Source organism: Geospiza fortis, unplaced genomic scaffold (genome assembly GCF_000277835.1).
Source record: "Geospiza fortis unplaced genomic scaffold, GeoFor_1.0 scaffold488, whole genome shotgun sequence".
Classification (NCBI taxonomy): domain Eukaryota; kingdom Metazoa; phylum Chordata; class Aves; order Passeriformes; family Thraupidae; genus Geospiza; species Geospiza fortis.
In genome coordinates, this window is record NW_005054365.1 from 3,417,864 (window position 1) to 3,428,529 (window position 10,666).

The 10,666-nt window shown below is 48.5% G+C and overlaps 1 protein-coding gene across 1 annotated transcript in view; it reads left to right on the plus strand.

Moving 5' to 3' along the window:
• Positions 1-9,694, plus strand: part of LIPG (lipase G, endothelial type) — a 28,115-nt gene extending 18,421 nt beyond the window's left edge. Inside the window, exons 2-10 of the mRNA XM_005424213.2 lie at positions 4-144; positions 1,132-1,311; positions 1,910-2,021; positions 3,151-3,375; positions 3,762-4,004; positions 4,471-4,591; positions 5,176-5,394; positions 6,451-6,543; positions 8,110-9,694. Of these exons, the coding sequence (XP_005424270.1) occupies positions 4-144; positions 1,132-1,311; positions 1,910-2,021; positions 3,151-3,375; positions 3,762-4,004; positions 4,471-4,591; positions 5,176-5,394; positions 6,451-6,543; positions 8,110-8,131 (1,356 nt within the window). The 3' untranslated portion in view covers positions 8,132-9,694. The remainder of the gene's footprint in view (positions 1-3; positions 145-1,131; positions 1,312-1,909; positions 2,022-3,150; positions 3,376-3,761; positions 4,005-4,470; positions 4,592-5,175; positions 5,395-6,450; positions 6,544-8,109) is intronic.
• Positions 9,695-10,666: the final 972 nt, after the last annotated feature.

Here is a 10,666-nt window from a genome sequence, read left to right on the forward strand (position 1 = left end):
AAGGCGCGGGTGAAGTTCGGTCTCCGCTCCTCGCCGGACGCCGGTGAGGATGGCTGCGCGCTCGCCATCGGCCAGCAGCAGTGCTTGGAGGACTGCAAGTTCAACGTGACAGCTAAAACCTTCTTCATCATTCACGGCTGGACGGTAAGTGTGAGGAATCCCGGGCAATGCTTAGTCTGCCCACTAAGAGAGAGCAAACTGCCCTGCAAATGGGCTGTGCCTCCAGAATATTTATTTTCAGGAATTTCTGTGGCTGACTCATCCCTGAAGGTGTTCAAGGCCGGGCTGGGTGGCAATTTGAACCACCTGGTCTAGTGGAAGATGTCTCTGTCGATGGCAGGGGAGTTCAAACTAGATAATCTTTAAGGTCCTTTCCTACCCAAACCATTTTAGAATTCTATGAATATAGGAATTTGGGAAAAGTTTTGGGAAAAGTTTTCATGTTCTGAGCACAATGGTCTCTTAAAAGATGCACCTCTATTGAGATCTCTGGAGCAAAGTGTTCGGGGTCAGGCTTAGAAACTCTGAAGTCACCCAACTCATTCATAACTGCTCAAGATCACTTCCTAGCTGTATAATGTGAACATAGCACTAAAATCCAGCTGACTGACCACTATGAATGTGACACTTGACTTGACAGGCACGTGTATAGCCCTTCTGTAATCGTAGCTGAGTGCCCAGTCTGCTATGTGCACTCCTTAATAAAGAAACAAGAGGGCATGCAGGCTTTATCAAGGTTTTTAATTCTGCATTTGGTAAGGCTGAGTGTGTGGCACTCAGGGGGCTTATCAGCTCTGCCAGGGCTTATGCAAACTGCACTGCCAGGTCTCGTGAGTAATTTTGCAATCCATCAGAATTTCTTGAGAAAAAGTGAGATAAGGTGGCATGTAACAAATGCCTCTCCCTCCTGCCCTAGAAGGCAAGTGGGTAATTACAGCCAGAGTCTCTCAAAACCTGTTTTTCTTACTCCGTTGCATGCATGCTCTTACTGCATCGCTGAGAGGTAGTGGGGCTTGCAAAGGAGCAGCATGCAGCTGGAGCAGCAAATGTAAATGACATGCAAATAACTTGACTGTGGATGTGTCATCTTGGTCCTGCGAGCTGGAAACTGACACCTGAATCTCTTTCTAGATGAGTGGCATGTTCGAAACCTGGCTTGACAGCTTGGTGTCCGCTCTGCAGGAGAGGGAGAAGGATGCCAACGTGGTCGTGGTGGACTGGCTCTCTCTTGCCCACCAGCTCTACACCGATGCCGTGAACAACACGCAGATTGTTGGAAAAACCATAGCGAGGTTGCTGGACTGGTTACAGGTAGTGCAAGCTAAGAGCAGCCTCTGTTGTAATGCTCTTACATTGAGGGACTGTTGCACAAGGCTGCCGAGGCTCACCAGCAGGGCAGGCTGTGCTGTAACACCCATCCCAGGGCTTGGCCAGGTGATGGCTCATAGCTGCAGTGCTGCTGCCCTGCCTCCCTGGAGAGGCTGCCTCGGGTGAGGCACACTCGGGTCAGTGGTGCTGAAGGGCAGCTCAGGTTTGGGAGCGCTGCCTGAGCAATGTGGGCTCGAGCGTTCAGAGCCAGCGCCGGCCTGGCAGGAGGCAGGGAAGGAGGAGAGGTCCATGGTGCTGCGCTTGGCACCTGAGGCCACGGCTGAGTCTGCTGGCAGCTCCCAGGGGAAAGTTTTATTCTTGGTGATAAAGAATATCATAAGTGGGACTGGAACACCGCTAAACCATGAGCGCCATCCAAACCGTTCCGCTTGTCTTGATAAAATACAAAACAAAGCATGCTTATCTGCCCCCTCCCACCAATCCCTTCTTAGAAGTGGACTTTATATTCCTGCAGACAGAAGCAGCACTAGATGCCATGAAAGAGAGGGGATCAAACTCTCATATTTTCTTTTCCTTGCAGGAGAACCCCCTCTTCAAGCTTGAGAATGTCCACCTGATTGGGTACAGCCTGGGTGCCCACGTGGCTGGCTTTGCTGGCAACCATGTCCATGGCACTATAGGCAGAATTACAGGCAAGTGGCTTTTTAAGCACTTTTTAAAGCAGTCTCTCCCCTGTCCTTCCCGGCAGTGAGTTTCCCCGAAGAGGCTCACTTCCTGTGTTGCTACAGTGTTGTTTTGGTGTTATTCTTCCAGAAATGACAAGTTTTCTGCTTGTGGCAGCAGTGGAAAGCACAGGTCTCCTCACATCAATTATAGCAAGGCTTCAATGAAAAAGCCTTACCCAGGACAAACTGGTTCTGGGTTTGTTTGAATTTAAATGTGGGTTCCAAACAAGTCCAGCTCAAACTCTTACTATCCAAATGCTGTTCCTCTGAGTGTTAGTGTTTTTATAATTACAGCTCATAAACTAATGGAGGTGAGAGCTATTGGGTGCTGTTTGTCCCACAGGATGTCTGATTAAAAAAAAAAATCAACTCTAAACCCTCATTGTCGAAATACCTGAAGAGTTTGCTTCCAGCTCCAAAGGAAAGCTGATTTCAACATGTGAGGACTTAGGGCATAGTACAAGCAGTTGCATTAAGGATTTACATGTGACCCTGGCAGTGATAATTCCACATAGCCCAGCAATAAATGTCTGTATTTAATTAATCAGGGGGAAAAAAAATCACCTAACAGTCAAGTTGTAGAAATACTCTGGAGTGCAGCTTCTGGCCGGGGGTGAAGCTCAGGAGTTAACAGAGCATCCCAAACCCATCATGGGATCTCAATGAAGGTATTTCTTGGCTGTTGCTTAAATTGTTTTAGTCCCTCCATATGTGCAGTCTGAAAACAGACTAAATGTCACTGAGGCAGCTTTGCTGCCAGCTGTTCCTGGGGTGTTAAACTTCTTCTGGTGTTTGGAGATGCATCTTGAATCATCTCTTCACCATGACCTGGTGAAGGCTCTTTGCTTCCAACAGGCAATCTGATCATGGTGCTGCTATTGTGTTGTGCTGCCCCAAAAGTGGAGCGGGGCATCTTTATTTGTTTCCTCAATGAGCCCATGGTGAGAACATCTTGAGGGACAGTACCAGCAATGGGGCTGGGACTGTCTGTGTATCAGGTGGTGAGGAGACCTGCCAGCAGCAGGCTTCTGGCTATATTCTGTATGAAAGAACCCAATTTCTTACCTGGCCCCTTGTGTTCTGTCTCTGACTGCAGGCTTGGATCCTGCTGGCCCCATGTTTGAAGGAGTGGACCCCAGCAGGCGCCTCTCCCCTGATGATGCCAACTTTGTGGACGTCCTTCACACCTACACCAGGGAAACACTGGGTGTTAGCATTGGGATCCAGATGCCTGTGGGCCACCTTGACATCTACCCCAATGGGGGAGACTTCCAGCCTGGCTGTGGCCTAAGTGATGTCTTGGGAGCCATTGCCTATGGGAGTAAGTTCTCTTTAATCTTTTGCCTCTGGTCAGTGTAGACTTCTCACAAATAGACTTGGGTCAATGGAAAGAAAATCATTTTTTCTTTCTAAAATGTCTGTATTTCTGGAGATAGTTGCTAGAAACTATAGATGCTTTTAACAATGAAGCACATTCTCACTCCAACACCTGATCATAATCTGTGGTCTTATGCTGTGACTAGCATCCTCTTAAAGCTCTTCATGGGAGGGACTAAGTGAGCATCTCCCACTAACCTCCTGAATTGCTGCTGTTGGAAAACTGAGTTTGTCCCCGCTCAGCTTGTGCTGGGCTGCAGAAAGGCATAGCTCGCTTTATCTTGTGGGCTGCTTAAACCAAATTTATCCCTTGCAACTCTGCCTCTCCAGCAATTGGTGAAGTTGTCAAATGTGAGCACGAGCGGTCTGTGCACCTCTTTGTGGACTCCCTGGTGAACCAGGACAAGCAGAGCTTCGCGTTCCAGTGCACCGACTCCAGTCGCTTCAAGAAGGGCATCTGCCTGAGCTGCCGCAAGAACCGCTGCAACGGCATCGGCTACAACGCCCGCCGCATCCGGCACAAGAGGAACAGCAAGATGTACCTGAAAACCAGGGCTGACATGCCCTTCAAAGGTACGCTTCCCCTCCCAGCAGGAGCGCAGCCTCCCCGAGTCAGCGTGGGGAAGGAGGCAGAGGCGGAGGAGCAGCATCTCCCCAGAGCCCTGCAGCTCCAGCTGCTGTTCCGCTGGCACCCGGCTGCACTGCTGTGCTGTGCCATCACCGTGCTCCTTCCTCCCTGTGCAATCCACCCACAACAACACTCTGCCTTTTGAGCAGGGCTGCAGTTACCTGCTGTGCTTGCAAAACTCAGCCTCAGAGAAATGTAAGGTCTGGGGAGCTGTCCCCAGGGTGGGCCTGCTGCTGCTGTTGTGTAAAACTCAAATTTGTAATCAGTAACGGCAGGAAAACGTGATCAGTGCTGTCTCTCTAAAGGAAGGGTCTGGTCTTTGCTAGTCAACACTATTTCACACAGACCAGTGGTGAGCAACGTTTCTTTCAGCGCAGCTGGTTCCATCTCTGCTCTCCCCTCTCTCTCCAGTCTACCACTACCAGATGAAAATGCATGTCTTCAGCTACAAGGGCTTGGGAGAGGTTGATCCCACCTTCTCTGTCACCCTCCACGGCACCAATGGAGACTCTGAGCCCCTCTCTTTAGAAATGTAAGTAATCTGCCCTTTGTGTTTTTACCTAAGTATGAAGGCCACAGGGACTACATGGGATGGCAGAATTCTTTTTCCTCTGCTAACACTGGCGTTGCATCCCAGCCTAGCAGCCTCACTTCATCACCTTTCCAAAAAGCTTTTCATTCAGTATCTTAATTATAATTTATTACTGGACGAATTGAGAACACTTTAATGTGCCCAGTCCCATGTTAGCCTTCATGGCTCGTTGCTTTTTTGTGTGTGGTTTTTTTTTGGTTGGCTGGTTTTTGCCCTCTACCATTTGGACGTAGTCTGAAATGTCTCTGGAGGCACTGCTGACCTCACTTAGCATCTCCCAAAGGAAAGAGCAGGTACAAACCCCACCTTTAAGCTACGGAAGGATGGCCAAGCTAAGTACACACTGCGTTGTGTGGAGCCAGCTATCTGAGCTCCCGTCAGTGCAATCAGTAATTAACTGGTGACAGTTGAATGTGCAGCACTTGATAAGCTGCAGGGGCTCTGTTAAACTCCTGGCATGGAACAAAGGAGCACCTGGCATGCTTCCATAAGGAAAAAATGCCGAGTCTCTGCCTCTCTTCCAGGCTTGATCTAATTGGCCTAAACGCTACCAACACCTTCCTGGTCTATACTGAGGAGGACATGGGTGAACTTCTGAAAATAAAGCTCACCTGGGAGGGGACGTCTCAGTCGTGGTATGATCTGTGGAAAGAGCTGAGGAGCTACTGGTACAGGCCTGTGAATTCCTCCCAGGAGCTCCACATCAGACGAATACGTGTGAAATCTGGGGAAACACAACAGAGGTAATAATTGTGCTAGGCTGCATGTGAACTCACCTGAAACTTCAACCCAGAGCAAGATAAAAAAACCAGTGTTTTGAATGTGGTTGGTATCCTGAGCTGGCTTCTTTTTTGGTGCCACCAGCTATGGCTCCCTCGTGGTGGAGGAGAGCAGGGTACTGTCCAGCATGAGGCTGCAAACAGGCTTTAAGCTAAACTGGTCACCACAGAGCAGATTTGGGGTATTCTTTTGCTTTATTTTGATGCTGTGGGATCCTCTGAGGACTAAACTAACATGCTTCAATGTGGTTTAGATTGTACCTGAAGTGTTAAAGTACTGAGCACCAAAAGTACTGAAAGATGGATGATCATGGCTATTATTTACAGGCTCAATGTGCTGATTTGGTACAACCAGCAGAGCCTAAAACTGCAACCAGTAACATGGTGGCACCAACCCCTCAAGCACTGCGTTGCTCCTTCTGGGATCTGGCAGGGGGGATTGGTACTAGGTGATTTTTAAGGGCCTTTCTAAACCCAACCATACCCCTGGATCATAGACTTGACCATAGAATTCTAGTGGAAGGTTCTCCACCATGGCAGGGATAATTTTTAAAGTCCCTTCCCACCGAAACCATTCTCTGATTCTATGATTCTCTGCAAATGGAAAGTTACCTGAGCATCCAAAAATTGTTAAGGCTCCCAAGCATGCAGCACAGTGCTCCCACACCTTCTGTTAATGTTGTTCTGAAGGTAACCCAGATCTGTCAAAGAGCAGCAGTTGACATTGATTGATTTCCCACATTTCTCAGTGCTTTAAATAAGCATCACCTGTCATCTGTAAGGTATTCTGCATCCTGGCTTCTATGAAACATAGGGTAGTAGAGGCAAGGATCCCCAGTTAAAATATTGAAGTAGGAAATAAAACAGTGACTCAAGGGGCTGATGGTGTATCAAGATGTTCTGTGGGATGGATGGCTAATTAAACAACTTGTCCTAGAATAAGCTGCAGTCCGTATTACCTGCTAATTGTTAATCATGAGAGAGCAAGTACCTTGACTTCTGTGTCCTCCTCCTCCTAAGGTTTGCTTTCTGTGTGGAGGACTCTCAGCTAACCAGTATATCTCCTGGCAAAGAGCTCTGGTTTGTGAAGTGCACAGAGGAATGGCAGAAAAGGTATGGAAATAATTCAAGAGAAATTCTGTATGATGCATGTGGCTTGGCTGGGATGAGTGGAACCTTCTCATTGTATTTTTAGCTCCTGATACCTCTTTTTCTTTCAAAAAAGATAAGAATTCCTGGCCTAAGATTCACAGCTATCAGATTTAATTTTTTAATATCACCTACTATTGCTAAGCAGGTGATATTATTCTCCCTTCTGACCTTGGATTGTCATCTTGTACCTTTACATCTTTATAGCCAAAGAGGTTAATCACAGTCCTTGCTGCTAATTGTGGTAGGTGCTAAAGTCAGGTACCACCAAAGCCCCAGATCTGTGCAATAGTGGAAAGGTAGCTAAGAGTAATTTATTAAGTGCCCTGTAAAACAGGGGGAAGCTGGGAGAAGTGCAGGGCATTTCCTCAAAGTCTGGTGGAAGACCTTGAGCTGCCAAGAAATCACTTGGTTAAACTTTGAGCTCAATTGCATGAGGAAGACTCAGGTGAGGACTTGCCATGGTGTTACAGCCCTGAGTCCTCCAGCTTCATCTCCAGGCCTGATGATCTCCTCTGGTTCAGGAGAGTGACACTGCCAAAGCAGCTCAGGCTTGTTTAACCTCTGGGCACTTCCCAACACACAGAACAGTCCTCAGAGCGTGACTTCCAGAAAGTCTGGTCCCAGCAGTGACAACCTGATTGCCTCGGATGCCTCCGGTCATGTTTTGAATGAATTCCTGTTCATTTGACTAAATGATACTTTCCTTTGGATTTAGCCCAGCCTTTTGCCCTCTCTTAAATTTCATTTTGTAGACTCGGAGCTTTGTCACTTCTAATCCAGAGGACAAAGTGCTTGTTAGGGCTAGCAGAGCCGCGTGGAAGTCGAGCTTAGCCCAGCCTTCCTGGGCAGCAGAACTCAGCTCAGAAATGTGAGCTGGTCCCATTCCAGGTTTGGCAGAAACCAGCAAGCTGTGCTATGCACGGTAGCAAACAATTCTGTGAATGAAACCCCTGTGCAAGAACTTGTTGCTCTGCCACAAGTCTCGAAAGATCGAGTAAACATTCCTGCAGGTACAATAAAAGGCTGTTTTGATATGCTACTTGGTAACCCTCATAAAACTGAATTGCTGGCAGATGTGCCCTTCCTCCTTTCTCGTGCAGTACAGCTTGTGCATGAGGCAGAGGAGCTGAGCTCAGCTCCAGCACACCATTTTTTCTAGGAAATGATCCTTCCTTCCAGAAATCATGAGTGATTACTTGCTGTTCAGTTCTCTGTTTCTGCCAAGTCAGTGCAATATTATAGTTGCCTCCTTAGAGATTGAGCCTGCAAACATCTGTCCATTCCAAATGGAGCTGCACAGGCAGGGTCTAGCTCAAGCCCTGTAATTTCTGCTTGCAGCCTGCATAATATCTGCTGCAGGCTCTCACTGAGTAGCTACTGGGCAAAGTGCAGCTTTGGCAGAATAAAACGCCAGCCTGTGTTGTCCAAACCTGTTCTTGGCGTTCCATGAGTTCTTAGAAATCCTTCATTACTCCTCTTAACTCCTGCATTTAACTAGGCATCTTTTTTGCTCTCTGTTTTCCCCAGGTCTGTCTCAAATCTGCTCTGAAGGCTTCCCTAAAGACTCACAACCAAGCAACCTAGATGCATGAAGACCACGCAGGTGGCAAGATGCTCTGGGAGAAACCTGGCTTGGTAGCACTTAAAGAAACTAGCTCTTCAGGACAAAACATCTTGGATTGGATGCAAGAAACCGAGGAGCAATTGATGAACCATGGTCCTAGACCTAAAACAACTAAAACTCCATTTTCCCTTTTCCAAGGAGCCTGGTTTGTGCATTTAACCTTACCTTGACCTGTTACACACTGCATTTCCCCTTCCCTGCTCCCATTAACCAGGACTATGGGTGAGATCTTCACAGACTGAGACCTCAGCAATGATCTTCTGGTCTGCCTGCCAGTGGAGTTGAGAAGACAAATAACCATGCTAACTGCCCATCAGACTGTGGGTGACAGAGCTGCCAAGAACAAATTAGCACCTAGGGTAGGGGTTACCATGGTCCTGTAGCACTGTGGGCTCTGGGAAGGTGAGACCAGCACAGGTCAGGTGTGTGGGGTTGTCTAGGGAAGGGCTGGGGATAAGCACATGCCACTTAACTTCAAGTTGTCCTTTACTTGCCTTAAAAATAATCCGTTCTGATACTGAAATGTCTAATTTCCTGACACATGGCCTGATAAGGAGGCAGAGCTCTGTCCTCCCTGTGCCTGCGGCAGGACACGGTGCAGGTGGTGGTGGTGGTGGTGGTGGTGGCAGCTGCTCCTCAATGCCTGGTCAGTGTCTGCAGTGGGGCTGCCCAGTCCCACGTGGGGATCCCTTTTTAAAGGGCAAAGAGGATCTGCCCTTGTTCTGACCACAGGGATGGAGGGAGGCAATGCACCGTGCTGCCTCAGGAGAGCTTTTCACCACTCCTTTTAACCTCTGAGAACACGCTCACCTCTGCTGAGAAGCTGTTGTAGCACCAATGCATAATTAAGACCTTATTTCTGAGTGCCAAACATCCTGCCCTCAACTGTCACAACACCCCAGTTGGATTCCCTGGTCCCAGGTGATCTTGGCTTGGCTTTGAGTTGAACAGACTCTGCAGCTGTCCTGTTTGCTACAGCAGAGTCACCACCTTGTCAGTTGGTGAAATAGGTTTTGTTTTGGTTGCTTGCTTTTGGCTTTTATTTCTTTTTCCTTTTTTTTTTTTTGTTCACTTTCTGGAAGGAAAATTGGTATAACAGCCCTTGAGCTTTTGGCATGCAGAAAGGCAATCTCAAAAATGGTGTTGCCAGGTTGTGCACTGAGTTCTGAAGTCTTAGCAAGTCTGAGGCCTGCAAATCTCTTCAGTTTTTGTAGAGCTTCACTCCAACCAAAGCAAGCACATTTGGGGATATTTTTTTCATGGTTTTATGCAAAGACTTCGGAAACAGAAGCCTTTGGTAAGTATCTGTGAGTTGTTGCCATGCCATACTTAGAGAAGTTTCAAAGCCCTATTTGTATATTGTGGTTTTTGTATGACTTAAAACATAATTTATTTCTCATATTGTATATATGTAAAATTTTAAACATTTTGGTTTTGAGTAACAGTTTTTATGAGCCTTGAGATCAAAAATAAAGGGCTTTGTAAAAATCAGTGAAGTCTTGTTATTGATGACAGAACCATTTATGTTGGAAAGACCCTCCAAGAACACTGCGTTTGAACTTGTCCCCAGCACTGCCAGGGCTACTGATCCCTGTCCCTAAGTGCCACATCCACTCACCTCCAGGCATGGGGATTCCACCACTGCCCTGGACAGCTGTGCCAGGGCAAGACAACCCTTTCCATGAAATTTTTCCTAATTTCCAGCCTAAACATCCCCTGGCCCAGCCTGAGGCCATTCCCTCTCCTCCTGTCCCTGTTCCCTGGGAGCAGAGCCTGATGCCCCTGGCTGTCCCCTCCTGTCAGGAGTTTTGGAGAGCAATCTACCAAAACCTTTGACATTCCTTGCCAGAACAGCTATGACAGTCTTGTTCCTCCTTGCAGGTCCCCAAGACCTTCCGCCAGGTTCAGCACCCTCCTTCCTCCTCCTTCCCAACTCCTCTGTGTGGCCAAGGCCGAGCTGTGCTCTCCATGCTCCCACCACTGAGGGCCTTCAGGAATGGGGCAAAGTCACTCTGGATCTACAACTGCCCTGGAGGGATGCCTCCCATAAAACACTAGGAGAGGGGGGACACACAGAGATGCTGCCAGGGCTGGAGCCCCTCTGCTCTGGAGCCAGCCTGGCACAGCTGGGGCTGCTCAGCTGCACGAGAGAAGGCTCCAGGGACACCTCAGAGCCCCTGCCAGGGCCTCCAGGGGCTCCAGGAGAGCTGCCCAGCCACTGGGGACAAGGCATGCAGGGACAGCAGCCAGGCAATGGCTTCCCAGGGCCAGAGGGCAGGGCCAGATTTTGGGCTATTGGGAATTAGGAATTGCTGGCTGGGAGGGTGGGCAGGCCCTGGCCCAGGGTGCCCAGAGCAGCTGTGGCAGTGCCCAAGGCCAGGCTGGATGGGGCTTGGAGCAGCGTGGGACAGTGGAAAATGTCCCTGCCCATTGCACTGGATGGGCTCTAAGGTCCCTTCC